Source organism: Pelodiscus sinensis, chromosome 8, assembly GCF_052426305.1.
Source record: "Pelodiscus sinensis isolate ZL-2025 chromosome 8, ASM5242630v1, whole genome shotgun sequence".
Taxonomy (NCBI): Eukaryota; Metazoa; Chordata; order Testudines; family Trionychidae; genus Pelodiscus; species Pelodiscus sinensis.
In genome coordinates this window covers 74,112,975-74,138,102 of record NC_143059.1, presented here as the reverse complement: position 1 = coordinate 74,138,102, position 25,128 = coordinate 74,112,975, and the positions used below count along the sequence as shown (strand labels likewise).

Here is a 25,128-nt window from a genome sequence, read left to right as displayed (position 1 = left end):
CCGACTTCCTGCTGTGGGTGGAGGTGGGGGGTTCGTGGGCCATATCCGGCTTGTGGGGAGAGGACATAGTTACCCAATCCCCCTCCCTCCAGTTCAGGTAACAGCAATTCAGGAAACTGCTCGCCTGGAGGTTTTCCCCGCTGCTCCCATTGGCCAGAATCACAGCCAGTGGGAGCAGCGGGGGTGGTTCCTGGGAGCCGTGGGAGGCACAAAGCCAGGTAAGCACCCCCTTCGGAGACCCTGCATCGCCACCTTGCTCCTGCACCCTACCTCCCACCCAGACCCCTCAGCCTGCTCCTGCACCTCCACCCCTTCCTGCACCCTACCTCCCACCAGACCCCCTCAGCCTGCTGCTGCACCTCCACCCCTTCCTGCACTCATTTTGGCATCAAGGGTGTCTGGTGGGTGGTTTGCAGGAAGGTTTGTGCTGAGTGAGGTGGGCCGCAGGCCAAAACGTTTGAGACTTACTGACTTAAGAATGGCCATACTTGGTCAGATCAGTGGTCCAGCTAGTGGTCTGACAGTGGCTAGGTCCAGATGCTTCAGAGGGAATGAACATACAGGACATTGAGTGATCCATCCTCTGTCATCCAGCTTCTGGCAGTCCGAGGGTTAGAGACACCCAGAGCACAGGTTGCCCGCAACCATACTGGCTAATAGCCACTGCTCTATCCTCCATGAACATATCTAATTCTTTTTGATCCCACTTATCCTTTTGGACTGCAGCATCCCTTGGCAATGCGTTCTGTGGGTTGTCTGTTGTGTGAAGAAGTACTTAGGTTTGTTTTTAAACTAGGGATGTTAAATATCAGTTAATTGAATAGTCAATTAACCAATAAGAATTCATGAGGTTACTCGACTATTCTATAGTACCCGGGGGTGGGTTGGTAGCCAGTGCACTCTGACCCCACTCCTGAGGAGCTCCCTGCCACTCCATGCTGCTGCATCTGTACCAGAGGCAGCAGCGTGGGGTGCCAGGCGGGAGCTGGTCTGCAAGGGGAGCCAGTTTGAAAACCAGCTCCCCTCATGGACTGGCTGCCTGTCACCCTGCGCTGCTGCCTCTGATACAGAGACAGCTGCGCAGGGTGGCAGCAGCCCCTGTCGTGGGGAGGCTGAGCTCCCAGGCCTGGTGCGAGCCAGAACTGAGCTAGGCTGCTTGCCTGGCTCCTAATACACTTTAAATGCAGAGCTGCGCAGGGGTAGGTCCCAGAGCCAGGCTGTTGGCCAGCCTACTAAAAAATGTACTGGCAAGGGTTAGGGGGACTGTGTGTAGTCTATAGCATTAACCTATAAGCTTTTGCTTATTGGTTAATTGACTACACCATATTATGTCCCTATTTTAAACCTGTTGTCTATGAATTGCATTCGGTGATCCCCAGTTCTTGTGGATTGTGAAGGGGTAAATGACACTTTTTTCCATCATTCATAATTGTATAGACCTCTCATATCTCCCCCAGACATCTCTTTTCCAAACTGAACAGACCCAATGTTTTCAACCTCTCCTCTTGTGGAAACTGTTTCATACCCTGATGAATTTTGTTGCCCTTCTCTGTACTCTTTCCAGTTCTAATATCTTTTTGGAGATGGGGCCACCAAAGCTGCATGCTGTGTTCAAGCTGTGGGAGTGCCATAGATTTGTATAGAGGCAGTTGCTATCTTATTTCTCCTTTTCCTAATGGTTCCTGACACGTAGATTGTTTTGATTGCTGCTGCCCATTGAGCAGACATTTTTCGGAGACCTATCCAGGGTGACTCCAAGATCTCTTGCTTAAGAGGAAACAGCTAATGTGGACCCTGCCATTTTGTATGTAATTGGGAATTCATGGTTTTCAGTGTACAGTACTTTGTATGGATCAGCTTCGAATTTCCTCTGTTTGCTGCCTCCTCACCAAGATTGTGAGATCCCTGGTAACTCTTCGCAGGCAGCAAGAGGTTTGTGTTGTGCCAAAATGCATCGTTGTGGATTTCAGGACAGAGCTCTGGGAAGAGGGGGGGGTGTGGTTTTAACCCTGTGTACAGAGTATGGGAGATCAGTCAGCAGCCGTGTTTGCCAGTTGGTGCTGAATTGCTCCATCTTGGCCTGAAGTCCATAGTGCAACAAATGTCTGGGAAATCCCTCTGGTGGGGGGGGGGGGGGCAGAGGCAGGGCAGAGCCCTGGGGGTGGGAAGTAGAGTAAGCGAGGGGGCCCTGAGGCCAAGGCTGCGCTCTTGCTGGACGAGGGGCCGGGCCGGGATTGCCTCCCCTGTCCCATCCCCCGTGATGCTGCCTCTGATAGAAGCAGCAGTGGGACCTGGGGGAGAGGAGGCAGGCGGCACTGGACCGCCTTGTAAGCTGGCTGTCCCCAGCACTGGCTCCTGCCTCCCCCTTACTGCCTCTGATACTGAGGCAGCAAAGGAGGGGGACATGCAGGTAGTTGAGAAGATTAACGGATACGCCCAGGCTTCTTGGAGAATGGTATGAATGCTGTACTCACCGACTTGTAAACATCCCTAGTTAGTCCCAAGCCCTCTTGTCTCTTGTTCTGTTCCTGTACCCTAGAAATCACACCACTGTCCTGCTTTTTGGGTCAGAGTCGTTCACATCGTTATTGAGGCTTGCAAAGAACAGAGAAACAACTTAAACCAGTGGTCCTATAGCCCTTGGAGACTAACACAAAGATATAGATAGAACAGGGGACAACAGACTGTAGATTGAGGTTACCCCTCTGTGTTACTAGCGTAGGGTTCTTCTGGGCCTTCCATTAGTTACTATTTTAATTTATTGGTTTACAGCAGAAAAAGTGTTGAACACTCCCAAGCGGGAAGTTCAATGTCAGCTCACGGTTGATTCTGTGCTACTAGTCTGACTGTGAAAGCTAGTGGAAAGTCTTGCTATTTGTCTGGCTCCTGACTGTCAGTGGTGTCTGTATACGTTGCAGATGCCCCGTCTTTGCCCAAATGTAGGTCTCCACCAGTCATTTATGTAGGCTGCACCTAACTGAGACCAAATCCATTCACTTGCAACTGCCCGTGTCTTCGGTGAGAGGTCCGGCCAGTGGAGAATCCAGGCCCAGTGTTTAGTTCTTATTCTTGATCTGAGTACAGTGGGGCCTGTTGTTTCTGTGGCCTCGCTTTGTAGATAAGCCTTTGGAGTGCTACAAGGCAGCCTGCAACTCCCATGTGTGGCGCTGCTTTTGTTACCTGCTGTATATTCACTGGCACGAGCGTCTGTTGCTTTGGGCTGTGACTAGAGCAGCGGTGGGCAATACGTTTTGACCGGGGGCCACTTCAGAAATGTTTGGAGTGGCAGGGCCGCCGCGGGCTGGATCAACCACTTGGCGGGCCGGATCTGGCCCAGGGAGGCCCTTTTGCCCACCCCTGGACTGGAGCCTTCGGGTTTGAAGTCCGATCAATGGTTAAAATAGCTACTTTGAGGGCTTAACCCCCTAGCTCTGGGGTTTCTATCCGGAGGCATTCAATGGTGTGAATCTTGCTGGCAAGCTTAGCCAGGGTTGTGAGACTGTGCAGCTTTGTGGCCTTTGCCTTAGGTCAGGCATGTCCAAAGTCCGGCCCGCGGGCCAATTGCGGCCCGTGTTCCAGTTTAATACGGCCCCACAGGTAATTTGGCAATATCTATCTTTTATGGCCCCCAACGAATCCATATGTATTGAGATGAATACATTGTAAAATCTCAGTTAATGTCAGTTGGTCTAAATCAGTTATAAATATATTTGGACACAACATGTATACTTGGTGTTATGTTCCTGTTCATATTTTTTTAACTTAAAAGTTGACAGACAACCTTTATTACCAATAATATGTAATGTACTTTACAACGTTCCTGACATATATTTCAGATTCCCGGATTTTTTTTTCATCTGGCCTTCAGATATGAAAGGCAGAGTGATTTAACTCCTGTTTAGATTTGTCATCCATGTGACGAAATGAAAAGTATGCCGTTTGCAATAAACTTTGCATAAAATAGTTAATTTGCATTTAATTTTAATGGTTCAAAGAATGTCAGGCAAAATGGTCGGCCCTCACGCATGTTCACTTCATCAAATCTGGCCCTCTTTGAAAAAAGTTTGGGCACCCCTGCCTTAGGTACAGTTGAGACTGTTAAAAGCCCAGAAGCCTGCTGTCCCCGCTGTGCTGAAGCCCACGTGCTCAAGCATGGGCCAGGCGATGGTCCTGAGGAGCACAGGCAGCTGCAGGGCCGGTGGGTATCTTTTCCAGAGGGATGTTGCTCAGGAGGTCTGGGATCTGGAGTGGGGGGGGGACACGGGAGGGAGGCGCGAATGCTGGAAGGTGTCTTACAACCTGCTTCCCGTTCTTTCCCAGTGACGCTGTCTGCAGGTTTATCACCTGCAACGACTCCTCGTTCCACGGGCAAACCGTCATCTTCAACCCTGACTTCTTTGTGGAGAAGCTGCGGCATGAGAAGCCTGAAGTCTTCACAGAGCTGGTGGTCAGCAACATCACCAGGCTCATCGACCTGCCGGGAGCAGAGCTGGCCCAGCTGATGGGGGAGGAGGACCCCAAGCTGCCGGGTGGCACCGGCTTCTTTCGGTCCCTAATGTCTCTGAAGCGGAAAGGTAGGCCCGATGCTCTGTCGGCCCGTCTCCATAGTGTGGTGTGGGTCCAGACTCCTGTAGCACCACATACCACCCCCTCGCAGGCTCCCGGGGGCCAGGCACATTCCCTGTGCTCTCTGCTGCATCCACCCCTTGTGTCTCCTTGTCTGTTGAGATTGTAAGCTCTGCAGAGCAGCCCTGTCTCTGCAGGCGTATTCCTCCCCTGACACTCAGGCTGCAATCCCAGACTAGGCCCTTCCCCGTAAGGAAAGCGCCAAGCCCAGAAGGTCCGATTTAGGGACGTGAAGGACTATTCGACTATCTGACAGGCAAATGCTTATCGGATAGTCAATAGGCTAGCCAACTAGTTGCTCCCCCCTTTGCTGCCTCTATCAGAAAGAGGAGAGGGTACGTCAAAGCATCAGCGATGCATGGAGACTGGGGCCAGACCCGGGCTCCATGCGGCACTTTTGCCTTTGGGCTGTTGCTACGCTTCAAAGGCAGAGGCGCCCTATCGACTAGTCGATGCAAAATGCACCGACTATTTGGTTAGTCTATTACTCGATAGTTAACATCCCTAGTCTCAGTAGCAGTAGGTGAATGCAAGGTAATCCCTCTTGTTCCTCCTTGCGCTGTGGAGTCTGACCGTAGGAGTAGCTGTAGGGAGATGGCTGCATCTGTTCTCATGCCTCCCAAAGCGTTCGTCTTTCTTGGAGGAGTTGTCTTATTTAGTAATCAGTTTCCTGTCCCCACTCCTCAAACTCATGAGGAGGCAGCCCCAGTGTGCCAGAGTCAGTACAGACACCTATGGAGCTGCTCCCTACCCTGGAGAGCTGGCAGTCTGAGAACAAGGTCAGTCCTTAACTGGTTGGGTTCTATCAGACTTGGGCAATCAAACTGCAGCCCAGGTGGGACAGGTTTGGACTCTGGGACACCCTTGGGACTGTCACTCGATGTTCTGAAATTGCATGGAGCGAGTGCCCCTCACTCTGTCCTCCTGGCCCAGACCCTCTGGCCCCCTCCAGGGTCCCAGCCCTCTGCAGTGTATTGCAGACAGAGATCAGGTCGGCTCTTGGAAGGCTCAGCTACAGGGACTTGCCTCGGTACCAGTGTTCCCTGTGAGCTGAGCAGTTGGGCAGCCACCCAGGAGAGATTTAAATGCTGCCCAGCTGATTAGCGGAGCATGTACAACAGGCAGCATGTGTTTCTACTGGTAGTGCACATCTGCACATGCCTCAGTGCAGATCATAAAATGTGTTCCACACACACATGGAAAACTTAGAGGGAACAATGCAGAGCCTCAGTGGGACCTGAACCCCAGAAAGGTATATGCAGGGAAAGCTGTTTGCCCTCCGTCTCAGGGTAGAGAGAGATGCACAGCTGCTCTGCCCCTCCAGAACAGTTCTGTACAGTGGACCTAGTAACAAACAAAAGTGATTCTATGAAGTATAAAAGGGGGGTTTAAGCGATCGTTAGAGCTGGCTGATGGACCAAAGACAGCTCCTAAACAAACAGCACGCAAGCCAAGATTAATGCACTAGAGACACCAGCTACATGTAATGGCTCACCCTCAGTGGTGTTCTAATAAGCTTCTTTCACAGACTGGAAAGCCTTCCAGTCTGGGCCCAATCCTTCCCCCGCTTTCAGTCTAAGCTATTTCCAGCAATTTTCGTGGGTGGGGCAGCCAGGGAGAACTGACAATTACCTCGCTCCTCCCCCTTGCATAGGATTTACACAAGGCGGGAGTTCCCCTCCCAGGTACTCATGGAAAAGTTCATGGTTTAAGATGGATTCTAGTGTCGGGTGGCGTGGTCCGTCTCTGCGAGGCCCGTGTCTCCATACTTCCTGGGCTGACCCATGTGCCCACAGGAGGCCAAGTTGCATTGTCTCTGAGAATGGGCCATTCTAGCCTGAAATACCACGAGCGGCCCTCCTTCAGCAAGACTTCATTAAAAACCCAGCTTCTCCAGAGTCCTACCTGGCTCTGCAAAGATGCAACACGCCTACCAATGGGCAACCCACAGTCAGTAGATGCTCACTTTGCCAGCAAGATCATCTATAAAGTATTTTGGATGAAGCCTATTCCATTTGCCCTAGTCATGAGCATGTTTTCCTAGAGCGCCCGGAGTGCCCCATCACACCAGGCATCTTGTGTCTGCCACTCGGGTTCTGAGCTTCTGTTCCATTCAGGACTCCCAGAATTGTCCTTGGCTTCGTTTCCCAGGCCGAGCAGGCTTCCACGTTAGCACTGGGGCATTACTAAAGCCTGAGCACAAAAGGCCAGAGGACCAGCTTTGTGGAGAAACAGTAATGCCCAAGCTCACTAGGCCTTTCTACCCTGGCAACACACTCTGGCGGGGGGACCTGTCTCTGCCCGTGGTTCCTGGAATTGGGCACCTAAGCCAGACCAGCCCTTGCTGGCAGAACACCGCCACCCAGAGTGAAAGAGACTCCAGCCCTTTGTAACCTGCCGGGGACTTGGAGCCTGCTCGCTCATGTCCCGGGAGAGTGCCCTCCCAGCTGGCTATTGAGCATTCTGGGCTGGGGTTGTCCTGGAGCTGTTCCGTTTGGTAGAAGTAATTAAATAGTCAGTGGGAGAGAGAGATTCACTCCAGAGCCCAGGGTCAGGCAAATAGCACACGAGGCAATAGTGTAATCAGGTACTTGAAAAGGAGAAACTTCTTGAGGAAGAGGCAATGATCCGTTTTTCCTCAGCAGCGTTATTTTTAGACAGCTTCCTTTTAAACACTTTGCAGAATACTTCAATTCCACGCTATTGCCGCGTGTGCTATTATTTGCCCACACACCTGTATTTTTCAGAGTTGGGTCGTACAAAAGCCTTTCTCCCTTTACTTACTTGGCTTGCTGTAGCCATGGGTGTGCACACCAAGTTCTAGAATGACTGATCAATCCGGTTTTCTGCATCCTTTATAAGCAGCACAGCGTAGCACCTTGCTCCCTTCGCCCTCATTCTCTACCGCAAATGTTATGCTTATAAGAAGCACACTGTTGAAGGGGATGAGGCAAAAGCTGCATTTATTAAGAATTAGCAGGTGGGCCCGTCGTTGACTAGGCTGTCATTTTGCATAGATTGCACTTGTAGGAAAGTTCAGGAAATTAAACGTGTCATAGAATGTGTTGTTAATGTGCTTGTAAAAGGGAAGTAAAAGAACAGTTTGGAATTTGTAGGATTTCAACTTCAAACAGGAATCCTGTTATTGAATACTTATCCCACACAGTAAATTTGAATCAGAAACCCATCAGGCTTCCATTACTGTTCCATTATTTTGTGATTTGTAACAGTAAAATGTTCTTTGCACTAAAATGACAGTTGAATGGGCGACTTGATTTTAATTTTGTTTGCAAATACTTTTTATGAGCTCTAATTGTAGTAGTCATGGCTTTCTTTCCGATGGAAAAACCAAAATAATGATTTAAACCAGTGTTTCTCAAAGTGGTCACGGACCCATTCAGAGCTGCTACTGGGCCACTCCGATTTGTTCACTTATCAGCTCTGCAGCCATGGAGTCTCGCGGCTCCCATTGGCTGTGGTTTGCCATTTGAGAGACACTGGCTTACACCTTTCGCCCAGCATATTGCAGTATGCACAGTAGTGCATTTCGCTAATTTAAGTGACAAGATTGTTTATGCAAATGTTGGGATCTGTAGGTAATTGCGAAGTATGACTTTATTTTGCACAAAAAAATCCACAAACTCTTTAAAATATGTAATAGATACAGTTCAGGCATTAAAATCAGCATATGCTTCCAGAGAGACACACCCAAATGTTGTGCAGCTGGGTTTTACAGTTACAAGTCCTTAGCATTGCTTGGAGGGTTTCGGTGGGCAGCCGAGACGCACAAGGGAGGAGGAGCTGCGGTCCCTCTCATGCATTTGAAGCTCTCATGATTTTGAAAAATGAATCCAAAGTCCCATGGCAATAGACTCTTATTTTTATAGCAATAAGTTTCCATGCAGGTCTGAGCCCTGCTGTCATAGAATACTAGACCTGGGAGGGGCCTCGAGAGGCCATTGGGTCCAGTCCCCTGCTCCCATGGCAGGACCAGTTAAGGATGCTTCAGATGGGTTGTTGGTCATAGTGTGTTTTATTTTTGTGTGTGTAGGGGGAGGGGTGTTTCATTCTTTATTTCATCCTTGGGCGTATAGGCTTCTGCTTGAGCATTCTCAAGCTGCTTTTTTTTTTTTTTTTTTTTCTGATCAGATGGTTCTGGTACCTTCTATTTCTTATTTGTTAGCATAGCATTTCTTTACTCCTACAAAGTAGTAACAAAGAACAGTAAATATAAAAAACAAGCTTTCTTGCAGAGTAGGAAGAAAGCAAAGCAAGTGAGCGCTAATAAAACAGTTCTTTTACTGCTGCTAACAATAAATAGACCCAAAAGCGACGTACTCTTCCTAATTCTTAAAGGAACACTAACAAAACTGAATGCAAATATTATCCTTCAAAATAATGTACGTGAAAATTATTTTTCAAAGTTTGGTCTTTGGGCCACCACAGCCCCTGACTGCTCCGGGATGTGGGTAAGTCAAGGCAGAGTGTGGCTTACAAATCTGGATCTCCTGTGTCTGCAGTGTAAGGGGGGATATACCCGCCTGCACCCCCATGCTCTTGTCCCTACTGTCTTCTGGGTGGGTTGGTCATGCTCAGAGCATGCAAGGTAAGTGGATCAGGCCCACGGGTGGGGGAACAATCCCATCATACTTTAGACCGGAGCCAGGGCTCTGGACAGCTCAGCTGGGTCAGAACTTAGCAGTTCTGCTCATGCCCAGCACTGGAAGCCTAGGCACAATGGAGACGTTCGAGGCAGACACAAGCGCCTGTGAAACTGAGAGGCCTACAGGTCAAGCGGCAGCTGAGCTGGGCTTTGGTGAATGCCAGTACTGCTGAGATATTGGACTTAGGTGCTAAGTGCCGGGTAGGCACCCAAGTCCCTTTGTCTCTGGTCTTCAGGTGTTCTGAGCTGTTTACATGTTCTGCCTTTCCTCCTCCTCGCTAGCTGGCACCACAGCACAGTCATGGCACTGTCCTACTGGACTAGCCAGCCTTTCCAGAAGTGTTTCTGTCGCCCTCCCATGCTTCAAGGCAGGCCTAGACATTCCTCATCCATTTCTGCCCAGCTGGCCAGGGAGAGAAACTAATGAACCCACTCCCCATCAGCCAGGGCAGCCCCTTAAACCTGCTGCCACTGAAAAGGCATAGCTGTGGACTGCTGCTCTCAAGTAGCTGCAGCTGTAGCTTTGACACCTCAGAGCCGGAGCCTTGTTAGACTGTAACTGTAAAAGCAACAGGTGGTCCTGTGGCACCTTAGACTGGGGTTTATTTACAAATCTGACACTGTCAACCCGGGCTTGAATAAAGACCGTTAACTGGTTAACACTACAAAGCCAATTTCCTCTGCCTTTGACGTTCACATTTTTGCACCCAAAGCTTTGAACGGGACACATCCAGTCCACTTAATTAGCTTCATTACATGGTCCCTACAATTGACCGGTAATTGCTTTTGCCATCATGTATACCTTGATTTCTGTTATTTCCACTCCAACTCATCCAGGAAAGCTCATGATCCTGCAGATTTGTAGTCTCTGAGTTGCCACAGGACTACTTGTTGAGTTAATCTTCCTTTGAAGGCAACGCTCCCTTTGCAGAGCTCTCATGAGGATCTCTTGAGAGGAGAGGTCAGCCTTATGAGGCTTCCTCCTTCATCTGCTTGGTGCTTTTATTCATTGTAGTCGTCTAGACTAGAGCAGTGGCTGTCTCCCAGTTGGTTCACGGTGGGAGCTCAGCCTCACCTCATTGCTCATTCCCCCGGCAGTGATACAGCGGCAGCAGTGTGCAGTGGTAGGGGCTCTGGGCCAGGAGCACACTGGCTGCCAGGGACCACTGAATAATGTGTAAATGATAAGATGTGGTGTGGTTACACCACTAGTCAATTCAATGACATCTAACGCCCCTGCTAATTACCAGCAGCTCCACACTGTTGGGAAGGGGTCAACAGACAGATCTCTCATTCCCCTTACTCCTGTTGTTCTGCTGGAGTACCAGAGTCGACAGAGTGAGCAACAGGTGGTTAATTTGGTGGGTCTTTACTAGGCTTGCTAAATGGACCATCAGTGGATGGGTTGCCACTGCATAGATCCATCCAGTGATGGAGATCAGCCCATCCTATATATAGTAGCCCAATGTCTGTGACTCTGTAACACTGTGGCGTTGTGTTGCCTCTGGGGGGCGCTGTTGCCTTCCGCCGTGGCGCTCGGCCGACTTCTGCACTGCTCAGCCGGGCTGCCATGTGGGCGCAAGCAGCACAAACGGCCGTGTGGGCCCCGCGCTCCCCATGCAGCACCCTGGCCGGGGGAAGGGTGAGGGAATGAGGGGGAGAGGGAAGACAACTGGGAGGCTGCAGGATCAGTGCTGGGGTGAAGGGACATGGTGCAGGGGGGCAACTGGAGCTTACAGGCAGCCGGGCTGCTGTGCGGGAGCAAGTGGTGCAAACAGCCGTTTGGGCTCCGCGCTCCCTGTGCAGGAGGGGGAGGAGAAGAGAAAGAGAGAGTGAGAGGCAGGAGGGGGAGAAGAGCTGAAGGTGGGGGAGGCAGTAGGAGGAGGGGAGAGAGAGAGACGGAGCGAGAGACTGGAAGCTCAGGAGAGAAGACCGAGATAGAAAGGGAATAAGACATGGAGGAGAGACCTGAAAATCCCATTTTATGATGGGCTAATTGGCTACTTGAGAGAGAAGTCCCCTCTAGCTTAGAACTGCAGCTCTGATGCAATTGCCAGCACAGCTGTAGCATGGGTGTGATGCATAGCTGTGAAAACACTTTTAGATTGTATCAAGAAAGGTCAAGCTCTCTGGGCTGTTCTCAATAGAATCTGTGCTGGTGGAGACATCCGCTCTGAAAGGCATTAAAATCAATGCTCTAGACCAGCGGTTCTTAAGCTGTGTTCTGGGAGCAACTTGCAGGTGTGCTGCGACCTCTTCTTTGTTTTTGTCTCTTTTTGTCTGGCAATTTTTTTAAAGAAAATTTTCATAGGTGTTCCGCATTTAAAAAAACCTGGTGTTCCATGGTCTCAAAGTTTAAGAAACACTGCTCTAGACCAGTGGTTCTCAAACTGTTTGGCCTGTGGACCACCTGGCCCAATGTAAACCTTTCCACAGACCACCAGTTGCTAATGAAAACTCACCATTAATTACATAATTACGCCTGAGCCATTTTGCTAGTGCTGCAGCTAGGGAGACTGGTTTAATTTGAACTAGGAAACAGATTAAGCACTTTACCTTTCTCATGTTAGTTTATCAAACTTCATTTTAAATAAAGTAAAACCTTATGTCCAACACAAAAGTTTTCAGTGTTTTCTTTCTTTGTGGCAAATATGAGGAACCTTTTTTTGTGTCGGGAGCCACTGACCCACAGAAAAAAATCGGTTGGAGACCACACAAGTGAGAGGCAAAAAAACCTCCCCCAACCCTCACTGATGTGTACCTGGCTCTGTGGACATGGGGAACTCAGTGGCTGTGATAGACCTCGACTTTAGCAAGGCTTTTGATACGGTCCCCCACAATATTCTTGCCAGCGAGTTAAGAAAGTCTGGATTGGATAAATGGACTGTAAGGTGGACAGAAAGCTGGCTAGACTGTCGGGCCCAGCGGGTAGTGATCAACAGCTCAGTGTCAGGTTGGCGGTAGGTTTCAAGAGGGAGTGCCCCAAGGATCGGTTCTAGGGCTGGTTTTGTTCAGCATCTTTATCAATGACCTAGATGAGGGGATGGATTGCACCCTCAGCAAATTTGCAAATGGCACTAAGCTGGGGGAGAGGTAGATATGTTGGAAGGCAGGGATAGGGTCCAGAGTGGCCTAAACAAATTGGAGGATTGGGCCACAAGAAATCTGATGGGTTCAACAAGGAGAAGTGCAGAGTCCTGCCCGTGGGACAGAAGAATCCCAAGTATTGGTACAGGCTGGGGACTGACTGGCTAAGTAGCAGTTCGGCAGAAAAGGACCTGGGGATTGCAGTGGATGAGAAGCTGGATATGAGATAACAGGGGCCCTTGTAGCCAAGAGGGCTAACGACATATTAAGGTGCATTAGGAGGAGCATTGCTGCCAGATCTAGAGAAGTCATTATTCCCCTTTATTCGGCATTGGTGAGGCCACATCTGGAGTGTTGTGTCCAGTTCTGGGCCCCCCACTACAGAAAAGGTTTGGACGCATTGGAGAGGGTCCAGTGGAGGGCAACCAAAATGACGAGAGGGCTGGAGCACATGACCTATGAGGAGAGGCTGAGGGATTTGGGGGGGATTTGAGAGCAGCCTTCAACTTCCTGAAGGGAGGTTCCAGAGAGGCTGGAGAGAGGCTGTTCTCAGTGGTGACAGATGGCAGAACAAGGAGCAATGTGCTCAAGTTGCAGTGGGGGAGGTCCAGGTTGGAGATTAGGAAAAATGATTTCCCTAGGCAGGTGGGGAAGCGCTGGGCTGGGTTCCCTAGGGAGGGGTGGAGTCTCCATCCCTAGAGGTGTTTAAGTCCTGGCCTGACAAAGCCCTGGCTGGGCTGATTGAGTCGGGGCTGGTCCTGCCTAGCGCAGGGGGCTGAACTCGATGCCTCCTGAGGTCTCCTCCAGCCCTGGATTCTGTGATTCTATACATCCATGTGACTAGCCGTAATGCCATACCCTCCTTCCAGTCTGTTAACTGAGTCTGTGGTGGCTGTTGCACTCCTTTACCAAGCCGCAAGTCCGATTGTGACAGGCCTACACTTACCCTGCTCGTCCTGTTTGCACTTTTTACATATTGGCACAATTCTCGTTCCCTTCCAGTCTCCTAGGACTTCCCTGGTGTCCCTAAACTCCGCGCTTAGGCCAGCTCTTTAAACCCTTCACTGCAGCTCTTGAGCAGAACCTGGCTTTTGAAAAAATCAAACTTTAGTAGCTGCCTTTTCAAACCCCTCGCAGCCACCATTGGAATGGAAGGTATTTCATCCATGTCCTCCTCCTCGGTCAGCATAGCTGGCCTCTCCCCCAAACGCGGTTCAGAACTTTTATTGACTGTGTCTGCCATCTCCTTATTACCGAGTTCTGCCACCTCCATCTTTAATGGACCAGTGCCATTGTTAGAACTTGTCTTGCGCCTAATGTTCTTTAAAGAGCCTCCTGCTTTACTCTTCTGGACTCTGCTGGCCATAGGTTTCTTTTGCACTCCCTTCTCAATTTTCTGCCATTCCTGGTTCCCAGTGAGTGCAGCCTGAACATGTAACGCAGGGTTCTGAAAGTTACATTCACATGCTTCCGCTTTTCTCCCAGTTGATTTGGCTCCTAATTTCGGCTTTGTGAAATTGTCCCTGTTAAAGCACCGTGCGTGCGTGTGTGCATGCGTATTGCTGGCTTGGATTGTATTGTGTTTGCACATTGTAATATTCAGGAGGCAGTCGGGTTTTACTGCCAAGGTGTCCTCACAGGTCTCTGGCTCCGGTGATGAGAACCAGAAGGCTGCTCGCGTGTGTGCTCAGTGATATGGGCCGTGTCGACTTGTGCACTTAGTCTCCACAGCAGACCCCAAGAGAGCCCCAAAGACCACAACCCAGATAAGGATCGAAGGGGCCAGGCCAGGCTTATTGTTAAGCGAAGTACAGTCAGAGGTGTCAGTAGACTCTACTGAACCACTACGCACATGTACTTGCCACAATGGAATGACTCAGCCAGTGGGAAATTTCCACTGCCCCCAGGTCATCCAAAGACTGTCCCCCCAAGACACCACCTTATATAGAGGTACAACAAATCACACCTCACTGCTGATGTATCAGGTTGCTACCCTCTGACATTGGTTACCACCCTCTGATGCTACTTAGATACCTCCCATCACCCTGCACCTCGGGGTTTGATTAGACCCTGGTGTATCTGTGAGCAGTGGGTACCAAGGTCTTTGGAAATGAGCTAGTGAGATCGTGTGCTTTCCACTTGTGGCCAGGCCCAATGATTGCTCTGCACCTGGGCCTATTACCAATGAGTGTTTTGCACTCTCAGCCCTGTGTGTGCCAAGTTCTGGGAGCAGGGGCCTGCCTCTTGCTCACAGCTCAGCTTAGCTTTATGTTCCCCATGTTTTGTCCATTGTTAGCTGGGCCTCAGGCCAGGCCTGTGCCGCAAGGGCTTCTGTTTTAGGCCTTCATCTTACTACTCACATCATCAAGTCACAGTCATTTGCACCTAAGCAACCACTAACTTAGTTGTGCGATCAGTTCTCTTTGCTGGCCCACAGGCGGCTGTAGCCAGTGGGAGTTAGATCAGGCCCCTGGAGAACAGTGTTCTGTTCTTGTCACTTATTCCCCGACAATCCCTCTGCTTGACGTTACAGGCAGAGTTCTCCGCCTGTTGTGAACACTGACCCGCTCTGGAAAGTCTCTCCAGCTAGGAACAATTCTCTGTGTTGCTTAAGCAAGAGTCTTTCACTTGATGAAGCATCTCAAACCTCCCCCCCATGCAGGCGCCTGCTGGCTTTGCCCTGCTCTGCGGGGGCCTGCGTGGCTGAGCGGAGGCAGGGGATTCAGGCTGGCGTCTCACACCTGCAGCTTGGCTGCTGGCCCAAGTGACGTAAGCAGAGCCCTCGTCCCTACCTTCTCTCCTGGTGATTTCCTCCTTCCTTCTGGCTCCGTCACTTCTAGTTCCATGAGCAGAGGACGAGGGTCGACTTCGTTGCTGGCACCGATGCAGAGCTCGAGTGCCGGCAGGGGAGCTCTCCTGCCGCTGCCCATGCCCCTGTTCCCCTGTCCCCACCTCTCCCCACTTCCACTTTGTGCAGCCTCCTGCCTCGTTCTCCCTGGGCACAGTAGCATGCTGCGCCGGCTTGGCCCTGCACTCCAGCCAGCCAGGGAAGGTGGGGACCAAAGGGGTGTCCCTGGACAGAATCAGACGTGGCTGCGTCAGCCGGGCTTTACCTGTGCCCCAGCCTCCCCCGAGGGATGGAAATGGCTAAGTGGTCAACCCACAGGGACTGGAGCAGCTCACCCCCCCCCTCAGTGCAGGGGGCTGCTCCAGCCCTCGGGGCCCACTGCAGGCAGGGGTGCTCCAGCCGGCTGGAGCAGCAGGCTGGGTCCACTCCCCACACTGCAGGTTACGTGCTGGCTCCCCAGGAACGGGGCCGGCAGGCTGCAGAGCCCGCACCGAAGCCTCCCGGGCGCATATATGAGCTTTGCCTGCAGTGCTTGGCGCCGGGGAGCCGCTCCAATTGGCCGTGGTTACACGGCGACGTTTAAAGTTACTACTCACATCCCTGCCTCGCACAGCCAGGGCATGGCAAAGCCAGTTCGGCCCCCTCCACACCGTGAGACAAAACGGGGGGCTGCTGTGTCAGAACCGAGTCCCAAAGGGTCAGTTAAACAAGCCTGCAGTCTGGCGTGGCATTGGCAGGGAAGCTGCGTCTTACGGAACTTCCCCAAGACGAGAGAGCCTGCTCCCGGTGGGTCTGGTCTGTAGCCAGCACGTTCTGCAAGGGGCACGTGTCCCGGGTCTGGCGTGGCTTTCCTAGACCGGTGGGGAGAATTAATCTGCAGCCACATTGATACCGGCAGCCCCTTGTGACAGCTGCTTGGGGCACGGCCTTTGCCAGGTAAACGTGTGTGTTTGGGGTGTCAGAGCAGTGGGGTTCGCCTGGGACCTTGACCCCAACTCTCTTGGTCACTGGGTTCCCAGCAAGAGAACCCCCTGCTGGAAACCTGGTCTCACGGCATGAGAATGCCTCCGAAGCCGCGTGGCTTCTTCCCCCAGAGGGGCCAGGCTGGCGTGGCCCTGTGCCACGTGCGCTGACTGAATCACTTTGTTCCAGATAAGGGGGTGGTGTTTGGCTCCCCGCTGACTGAGGAGGGCATCGCCCAGGTCTCGCAGCTCATCGAACACCTGCACAAGCGTAAGTGACGCTCGCCCCCTTGCCATTCCTAGAACACTGCCAGGCCGAGAGCCACCGCTGGCAGCCCCAACCCTCCCCGTCCCCTCTGATTTTGCCAGGGCCTTGGGATGTGGCTAGCCGCTAGGAGGGGACTGGGAGAGGGCACCGCACGATGAGCCATCCCTCTCCCGCTCCCTGCCCGGCAGACCTGCGAATGGAGGGCTTGTTCCGGGTGCCGGGGAACAGCGTCAGGCAGCAGATCCTGAAGGACGCTCTGAACAGTGGGGCCGACGTGGACCTGGAATCGGGGGAGTTTCACTCCAATGACGTGGCCTCCCTGCTGAAGGTGTTCCTGGGGGAGCTACCAGAGCCCCTGCTGACACACAAGCACTTCCAAGCCCACCTCAAAATTGCAGGTGAGTTGGCAAGAGGGGCCATGAGAGACACGAGGGAGGGGCAGCCAACCGAGCCTCTCGGGGCAGCTGGTGGCAAGGGGCCTCAGCCTGGGCTGTTCCTCTCCCAGAGCTTGGGCCTGGTGGACAGAGGAGGGGCCAAAGGGGGAACAGCGACCTCAAGGGGGTTTCCTGTGGGCTCTTCAGCCCGGGGTCAGGAGTTGGGCAGACCCACCTGGGGCATGGGGGGTTCCATCGGTCAGTGGCGTGGAGCCAGGGTTGGCATGGCTGGAGGAGTACGATGTGCGGGGAGGAAATCTGGCTAGTATGGACCTGGCTACGGAGCCCTGAGGGGCTCCAGGTGGCTCAGACGCCTGCACCTGGCTTGCAGACCTGATGCAGTTTGATGACAAGGGGAACAAGACCCGCAGGCCGGACAAGGAGCGGCAGATCGAAGCCCTGCAGCTGCTCTTCCTGATCCTCCCCCCGCCCAATCGCAACCTGCTCAAGCTGCTGCTGGACCTGCTCTACCAGACGGCCAAGAAGCAGGACAAGAACAAGATGTCAGCCCACAACCTGGCGCTCATGTTTGCCCCCCACATCCTGTGGCCCAGACACGTAAGCAATGCGGGGCAGCTGCGGGCCCAACGGCGGAGCCGGGAGGGGCTCGGGGGGCAATGGCTGAGGCTGTGTGACGGCCCAGGTCGAGGGGCGCTGGCAGAGCGGGCCTGGGGGGCGCTGCTGCTGGCCATAGCAGTGACCCCAGTCACCCAGCTCCTGGGGGGTGCCCCGCAGCCCTTCTCCGCAGGGCCCCTTCTGGATGCCTCTCCGCTTGTGCTCTGGGGCTTTGGGCCCGTGCGCTCTGCCTCCGGGCATGCTGCCTGTCCCGTAGCCAGGAACTTCCCCGGAGAGCCAGCCCGCTCCCTTCTAACCATCCTGCCGGCCTTTCCGCCCCCCAGGTGACAGCCAGCGACCTGCAGGGGAGCATCTCAAAGCTGAACGACGGCGTGGCCTTCATGATCAAGCACTCGCAGAAACTCTTCAAGGTCCGTGCGCCGGGCCTGGGAGCCCTGCTCTGCCGTGGCCCTTCCCGGAGGGCGCCCGGCGCTGCAGCCAGGCCTGTGTCCCTGCAGGGGCGGCCCAGACCTGCCGGGACCAGCTGACGGGCGGGCGGCTGCAGGAGCTGGGAAGCCCAGGGCAGGGGAGCAGCGCCCCCTGCAGGCCAGTCCCTGCGCTGGCTCGGGCAGGCTCTGCAGCCCGCTTCCCCGGGCCGAGGGTCCCTGTTTACAGGGGGAGGTCTCCTGGGGGAGTGCCCGGCTCCAGGTGGGATGTCCTTGGTCCTACAATATTCATGCCCCTGGCCAAGCCTCTCCCGGGGCTGGGCCGAGCTGGGAGACCGTGGCTGTAGGGAAGGGCCCGCACTGCGGGCTCCCGGTGCAGGGCAGGATGCTGCTGGGGGCTCTCGGCACCAGTACAGGCCTCGGAGGACAGAGCCGTGGCCATCTAGCACACCTGCCAGCCATGCTGCAGGTCTCCAAGGCCTGGGCTGCCATTCTCAGCAGGCCACCCCAGTGAGCTGTTCCTCCCTCGGAGTGGGGCTGTGGCCCAGGCGCTGGGCTGGGGGTGTGGGAGCCTGTTCAGGGCCGGCCGTGCTCTCTCCTCCATGAGGCGTGTTTCGGTCTCAGCGGAGGCACGTTGTAATGGTCGCTGGCGCTGTGCTGGCAGAGGTGCTAGAGAAGCCCCTGGCTACTGTGATGCCATGGGCCGGTGGGGCGTGCAGCGTGGGGAAATGACAGCTTGTGTCCCTGCTTTGCCTCCCCGCCAGGCTCCGGCGTACGTTCGGGAATGTGCCAGGCTGCACTACCTGGGCTCCAGAGCTCACGCCTCAAAGGTGAGGGCAGCAGGGGAGTGGCTGCCGCCGGGGCAGGGCCAAGGTTGCTGTGCCCAGGGCTTTCCAAGTGAGAGAAGCTGGAAAGGGGGCCAGTGCTGAGAACGGGCAGGAGGGGAGTTGGAAGTCGCGGGTCTCTGGGGCGGGCTCACCGCTGTCCGGCAGGGCCGGCCAGAGCCATTCATGCTCCTGGGTGCCCGGCGCATGTGCGGCCCCACCCCTGCCCAGGCGCCCGGCGCATGCGCAGCCCCACGCAGCGCCCCCCTACAGTGGGGTGCCCCGGGCAGTAGCCCGGTCAGCCCGTAGCTTGGGCCGTCCCTGCTGTCCAGGTGACGGTGCTGGGGACGCAGGAGGGGGGAGCTGGAGCACCCAGGCGCAGTGTGTACTGACGAGACACTTCCTTGCTGAGCTGCCGAGTTCAAACTGGGGCGGCCACGCGTGGTGCGGGTGCTGCGTGAGCTGCTGCTGCGAGTGGGCTCCGAGATCGGACCCTCTGCCAGCCGGGGAAGGGAATTGCCCCCTCGCTCTCAGCAAGCCTGTCCTGCCTGGCGCGATGCACGGCTGGGAGAGCGGCAGCTGCCCTGGGTGTGCGGGGGAAGGGAGGAGCCAGCGGCCGGCCCGGGCCTTGCTGCGCGGCCTGGGAACGGGGGCACCAGCCCTGCGGGGCCCTCAGACAAGCTGGCTGGTTCGGGGTTCGTAGCGAGCCGCGTGGCTCTCCGGGATCCCGCAGGGCACAGCGGGCAGCACCAGGGCAGGCGGTGACTGTGCCCTCCAACCTGCGCAGGATGACCTGGCTTTGCTGCCGTCGCCGGGGTCCACGGCGCTGCAGCCCCTGAGGCCTCAGAAGCGGAGCAGGCGGGGCCCTTCCCCCCAGCAGGAGACGCAGCAGCGCACAGAGGAGGCGCTGCAGGAGCTGTTCCGCCACGTCCACAGCATGCCCGACTCGGCTCAGAAGAAAAAGCTCATCCGGCAGGTAGCGCTGGGGGGCGGCTGCCTGCTCTCACGGCGCCTGGGCAGGCGGGGAGGGCGGCCTGGCGCCAAGCCGCTGGCTGGGAGGTGGCGTCGCTGTCGGTTTACTCTTACCGTGCTGCCCTGTGTGATCTCTCCTAGTTCCAGAAGCACCCCGGCACACTCACTCCTGGGCCCCACGTGCCCACCCCCCCGGCACCGAGGCGCACCCGCTCCCGCTCCTTCAGCGGCCTCCTTAAGGTAACTGCAGCCCCGAGCCGGCTCTCCTCCGCCTCGCCACGCAGCTCAGAAGCCCCCTGCTCGGGCGCAGCGCTCGGAGGAGCCCGAGGAAGGGGGAGACTCTTACAGCCCCCCCAGGCCGCGGATGGGGTGTGCTTCCTGGCGGGAGGAGAGCGGGGAGGGCCCAGGGACGGCGGCAAGGCCTGGAGCAGGTTGCTTTGCAGAGGGCCAGGAGAGGTATCCGAGGAAACGGACTGGGCTCGTGGGAGAGCAGTGTATTAGGAGCCGACACGTGCAGTCTCAGGGTTCGAAGGGCCCGCAGAGATCCGACCCGGTTTGGTCCTGGCGCCCGGCTTGTGGGGCTCGGCGCCGGTGGCAGACTGGCACGCAGCCCCTCCGCCCTGCCAGACGCGGGATGCCTGGAGTCTCACCCGCCCCCGCCTCCTTCCGAACCCTCGCGAGGCCTCTGTGCTGCCGGCCAGCCGTTCGGAAGTTCCCCAGCGTCAGTTCAAATGGGGTCTGTGTGGGGAGCGCATGAGGCAGCCCCCACCTGCGGCTGGGGAAGACGCTTCCTTTGTGGGCTGGAAACTCCCCCGGGGCCCGCCGACCCAGCAGCGTCTGCGCAGCAAGCGGTTATTTTGACGCACTGTCGAGCGGGGGGACTCCTCCGACTCCGACTCCCCTCATGGCACGAGGGGTGCGGGCGGGGGAAGAGCGCCCCCTTCGGCCTCCGGCTGCACAGACAGCGCTGACAGCCCCGCTCAGCTATTTCCCCTGCTGGGCGCTTCGCGACGCCCCTTCGGCTGGCCGGCTCGACTTCCCCTCCGGCTTGTGCCTGCCGTTGTCAGACAGGCCTGGGGCCACGTGGGCCTGCTGTGCTCTCAGCCCACTGGCGGTGCCCAGGCGAAGGGAAGCGAGCGTCTCGCACCCTGGGGTGACAGTCCGGCGGGGAAGCCAGGTCCGTCTGGGGCACCCCGTTTTCCTACAGGCTGGGAAGCCAGGTCCGTCTGGGGCACCCCGTTTTCCTACAGGCTGGGAAGCCAGGTCCGTCTGGGGCACCCTGTTTTCCTACAGGCGGGGAAGCCAGGTCCGTCTGGGGCACCCCGTTTTCCTACAGGCAGGGAAGCCAGGTCCGTCTGGGGCACCCCGTTTTCCTACAGGCTGGGAAGCCAGGTCCGTCCGGGGCACCCCGTTTTCCTACAGGCGGGGAAGCCAGGTCCGTCTGGGGCACCCCGTTTTCCTACAGGCAGGGAAGCCAGGTCCGTCTGGGGCACCCCGTTTTCCTACAGGCGGGGAAGCCAGGTCCGTCTGGGGCACCCCGTTTTCCTACAGGCGGGGAAGCCAGGTCCGTCTGGGGCACCCCGTTTTCCTACAGGCGGGGAAGCCAGGTCCGTCCGGGGCACCCCGTTTTCCTACAGGCGGGGAAGCCAGGTCCGTCCGGGGCACCCCGTTTTCCTACAGGCGGGGAAGCCAGGTCCGTCCGGGGCACCCCGTTTTCCTACAGGCGGGGAAGCCAGGTCCGTCCGGGGCACCCCGTTTTCCTACAGGCTGGGAAGCCAGGTCCGTCTGGGGCACCCCGTTTTCCTACAGGCGGGGAAGCCAGGTCCGTCTGGGGCACCCCGTTTTCCTACAGGCGGGGAAGCCAGGTCCGTCTGGGGCACCCCGTTTTCCTACAGGCTGGGAAGCCAGGTCCGTCTGGGGCACCCCGTTTTCCTACAGGCGGGGAAGCCAGGTCCGTCTGGGGCACCCCGTTTTCCTACAGGCGGGGAAGCCAGGTCCGTCTGGGGCACCCCGTTTTCCTACAGGCGGGGAAGCCAGGTCCGTCTGGGGCACCCCGCCCAGTCAAGGGCTGTTGGAGGCCTTCACAAACCCCTCCCCGGGCGAGAACTGAATACCTGGCTAGGGAGGGACTGACCCCGCCTACCACGCGACCACACCCCGCCCCCAGGGCCCAGGGGAAGGGTTGCTTGTAAATTGGTTCCCTCTGTTTGGGGGAAGAGTGCTCCTGAGAGCATCAGCACAGCCAGGCGGGGTCAGAGCCCAGGGTCCTGTCTGCCGACAGCGGCCAGCGCCAGGTGCCTCGGGGAGTGAACACAACAGGGAACCATCACGTGATCCCTCCCGGTCGCCCATTCCCAGCCCCTGACACAGAGACTAGGGACACCAGCCCTGCCCAGCCTGGCCAGCAGCCACTGAGGGACCGAACCTCCAGGAATCTGTCTAGTTCTTTGCTGAACCCTGTTAAAGCCCTGTTCTTCACCACCTCCTCTGGCGAGGAGTTCCACAGGTTGACTGCGCTGCGTGAAGAAAACCTTCCTTTTGCTTGTTTTAAACCTGCCGCCTGTTCATTTCATTTGGTGACCCCTCGTTCTGATTCTGATAAGCAAACCTAGAGTGAGCTGCTTTACCCCAGGCCCCGCCAGCGCCAGGGCTCCCTCTAAGCAGCGTGGCCGCACAGCTGCCTAACAGCCCCTGCGCAGGGTCTCGGGACTGCCGCGGCCGGGGGAGAGGCATGCACCTCTGGCCCCAGCAGGGAGCTGCCAGGGTGGGGAGAGGTTCCTTTTCAAAGATCCCCCCACCCCCATCCCTGTAGCACAGACCTGCTGTAGCTGGGAGAGAGGGGCCCCTCCCCCAGGCTAACCCAGCCTCACGGGAGCTGCCATGGCCGGCAGAGAGGTGCCTCTTGCCTGGCCCGGAGCTACTGCCGCGAGAGCACTGGGAGGAGCCCTTTCCCCCACAGGAGATGGTACTCGGAATGCCCCGGCCCAGATCTGCATCCCCAGCGAGTCTGCACCAGTCCCTTCCCCTCCCCCCAAGCCTGCACCCCCAGCCAGAGCCCTCATCCCCCCCAACTCCGAGCGCCTCACACGCTGAACCCCTCGGCGCCGCCGCACAATGAATTTTGTGATGCGCACCTACGTGGAGGTGAGGTGTTGCAGGTTGCCTCCGTCACACATCTTCCCGTCGGTGCGCATCACAAAATTCATTCCGCACACGGACCTGCCCAATTCACCCACACTGGCCGTCGCAGGGCGGGGCTGTGCCCTGTGGGGTCAGATTCCAAGGAGGCCCTGGTTGTGGTGGGTCTGCTGGCCACGCGAGGCTGTGACTTCCCCTGCCCCTCCCTGGGGAGTATCCCGCGGCACTTAGCAGCGCCTCTGCTCTTGCTCCCTCAGCGCAGGGTGCTGGGGAACCCGATGGCCCTGGACAGGCAGAGCAGCGGGGACTCACCTGGATCCAAGCAAGCCAGCAAAGAGAACCTCCGCCTGGTAAGGGCTGGCCCAGGGCCTGCATGTGCGGTGTGACCGGACAGCCCCTTCGCCTCCCGGGGAGAGCTGCCTGCGTGCTGGGCTGTGGGCAGCCAGGAGGAGGTGCCACTGCGGGGCCAGCCCGGGGCTGGGAATAGAGACAACTGGTGTTCTGTCTGGGCCTGGGGGCTCGTGCTCCGTCGCCCAGGCTCCCCTCCGGAGCGCCGGCCCCGCTCCCCAGAGCGCCCAGGGCTGCTTGCTCTGCACTGTTCCCAGGGCCTGCGCTAGGGAGTTACTTCCAGCGGCGCGTCCGCACTCCCCAGCCCGCTATCCTGAAGCAGCTCCCGCGAGGAACGGCGCTCCCTCCGAAGTGGTGGCTGAAAGCCGCGGGCGTGCAGGCGCTCCCCTGCCTCCATTTCGAAATGACCACTCCCCAGCGCCTCCCGGGGCTGCAGGTCGAGGCGGCGCCTCCACGTTAGGGAGCCAGCCCGGACTCGTTCCCAGGCTTCCCTGTGGCGTGGCCGTGCGACAGAGAGTTCAGGAGCAGTTGTTCTGAATAATCCCCTAGTGCAGCCGGGCGCCTCCCCCCTCGCCCCTGCGCTCTGCTCTGTGGGTCTAGTCTAACCAGCAGTTTAACTCGCTGTCCTTCGTGGGGTGGGGTGACGCCAGGCCTGCACCAGTCGGGGGAGGGACTGATCATCTACTTAGCATGGGCTGGGAGTGCCCGTCCATCCCTGGCCTGCCCCTGCCCCTTGGGTCCTTCTGCCTGTCTCATCGTGCCGCCTGTGTCAGTTCCAGAGACCCGACTCTCCCACAGCCCAGGGGAGCCGAGCGAGCGTGAAACTGCCCGAGGGCAGGAAAGAGGTGAGAGATTCTGCCAGGGGCACGGCTTGTCCTCCGCGTGTGCCAGCGCAAGCTCCTTCGCCTGGCGCGGGGCTGAGGCCTGCAGGGCAGTGCTCTGTCTCGGCTGGCTTGTGCTGGGTTGCAGCCTCTTCACAGCGAGCTGTGCGCCTGGCCCCAGGGCGGGGTGGGGCTCCAGACGGCCTCTCCCAGGAGGCGCGACAACGGAACGCGCTTCTCAGGCGCCTGGTTTGCAGCGTGAGGGTTGTGTGGTGGGGTCTAAGCATGGGCGGAAGCGCCCTGGGCAGGGGAGTCAGCCCAGCCCCGGTGGGGGAGTGGTCAGACAAGACCCGCTGAAATGGGCAGCTGGCTGCCAGGGCGAGGGGGGCATGGTGACTCAGCGGGAGGGTGGGGGCAGAGCTGAGGCCAGCCAGGAGGGGGTGCTGGCCAGGCGGCTCCTAGAAGGATTGTACCTGCAATGGCGCCATAGCAAAGACCCAGGGTCTCCCCTCCCCCCTCTGGGGCTCCGAGAGCTCGGCGTGTGGGGAGACGCGGCCCCTTCGCGCTCAGTTACCCGCGTTCCAGGCGCACTAATCACTGTGCTTCCCCTGGCCAGGGCTCCCGCAGACACCGGCAGGGCCTCGCGCCTTCCGCCAGGGAGCCAGCCCTCTGAACAGCCAGCACCCGCCTGGTGCGCGGCACGAGCCAGGACTTGGAAGCTGTGAACGATGCCTGCGGCGTCTCCACCGGGGGAGGAGCTCGGCCGCGGCTCCGGCCCTCCCTCTAACCCGTCTTGAGCAGCCAGGGCTCGAATGTGGGTGGCTGCGGGCAAGCCTCTATCCTGGCAGCCTCCGCCCGGAGAGAGCGCCCCGCTTGGACGCCGGCCGGAGCTTGCTTTGGGATGCGCCAGGCTGGGCTTCGCATGGCGCTTTTAACACGACCCCCGGCCCAGCTGCTGGCTCCATCTTGCCAGCTGTTCTGCAGCAGCCTCCAGCGTGTCTCAGCCCCAGCGAGCGCCTCGCCTGCCTGGCTGGGCCATGTCCGCCCCGGGCAGCTGCAGGGGAGGGCGAGGGGCGGCACCTGCATGTCAAACGGGCAAGAGGCAGATACCACAATAAACTCTCGTCTTGATGCTA

General features: G+C 56.8%; 1 protein-coding gene across 2 annotated transcripts in view; it reads left to right on the top strand.

Moving 5' to 3' along the window:
* ARHGAP19 (Rho GTPase activating protein 19) overlaps positions 1–25,128 on the top strand; it is a 34,431-nt gene extending 9,303 nt beyond the window's left edge. For both annotated transcript variants that reach the window (XM_075934478.2, XM_075934479.2), the window contains exons 2-12: positions 4,321–4,574; positions 16,377–16,457; positions 16,643–16,852; positions 17,220–17,446; positions 17,788–17,874; positions 18,654–18,719; positions 19,501–19,689; positions 19,827–19,925; positions 23,081–23,173; positions 23,945–24,016; positions 24,609–25,128. In XM_075934478.2, coding sequence (XP_075790593.2) covers positions 4,321–4,574; positions 16,377–16,457; positions 16,643–16,852; positions 17,220–17,446; positions 17,788–17,874; positions 18,654–18,719; positions 19,501–19,689; positions 19,827–19,925; positions 23,081–23,173; positions 23,945–24,016; positions 24,609–24,665 — 1,435 coding nt within the window. In that variant the 3' untranslated portion in view covers positions 24,666–25,128. The remainder of the gene's footprint in view (positions 1–4,320; positions 4,575–16,376; positions 16,458–16,642; positions 16,853–17,219; positions 17,447–17,787; positions 17,875–18,653; positions 18,720–19,500; positions 19,690–19,826; positions 19,926–23,080; positions 23,174–23,944; positions 24,017–24,608) is intronic.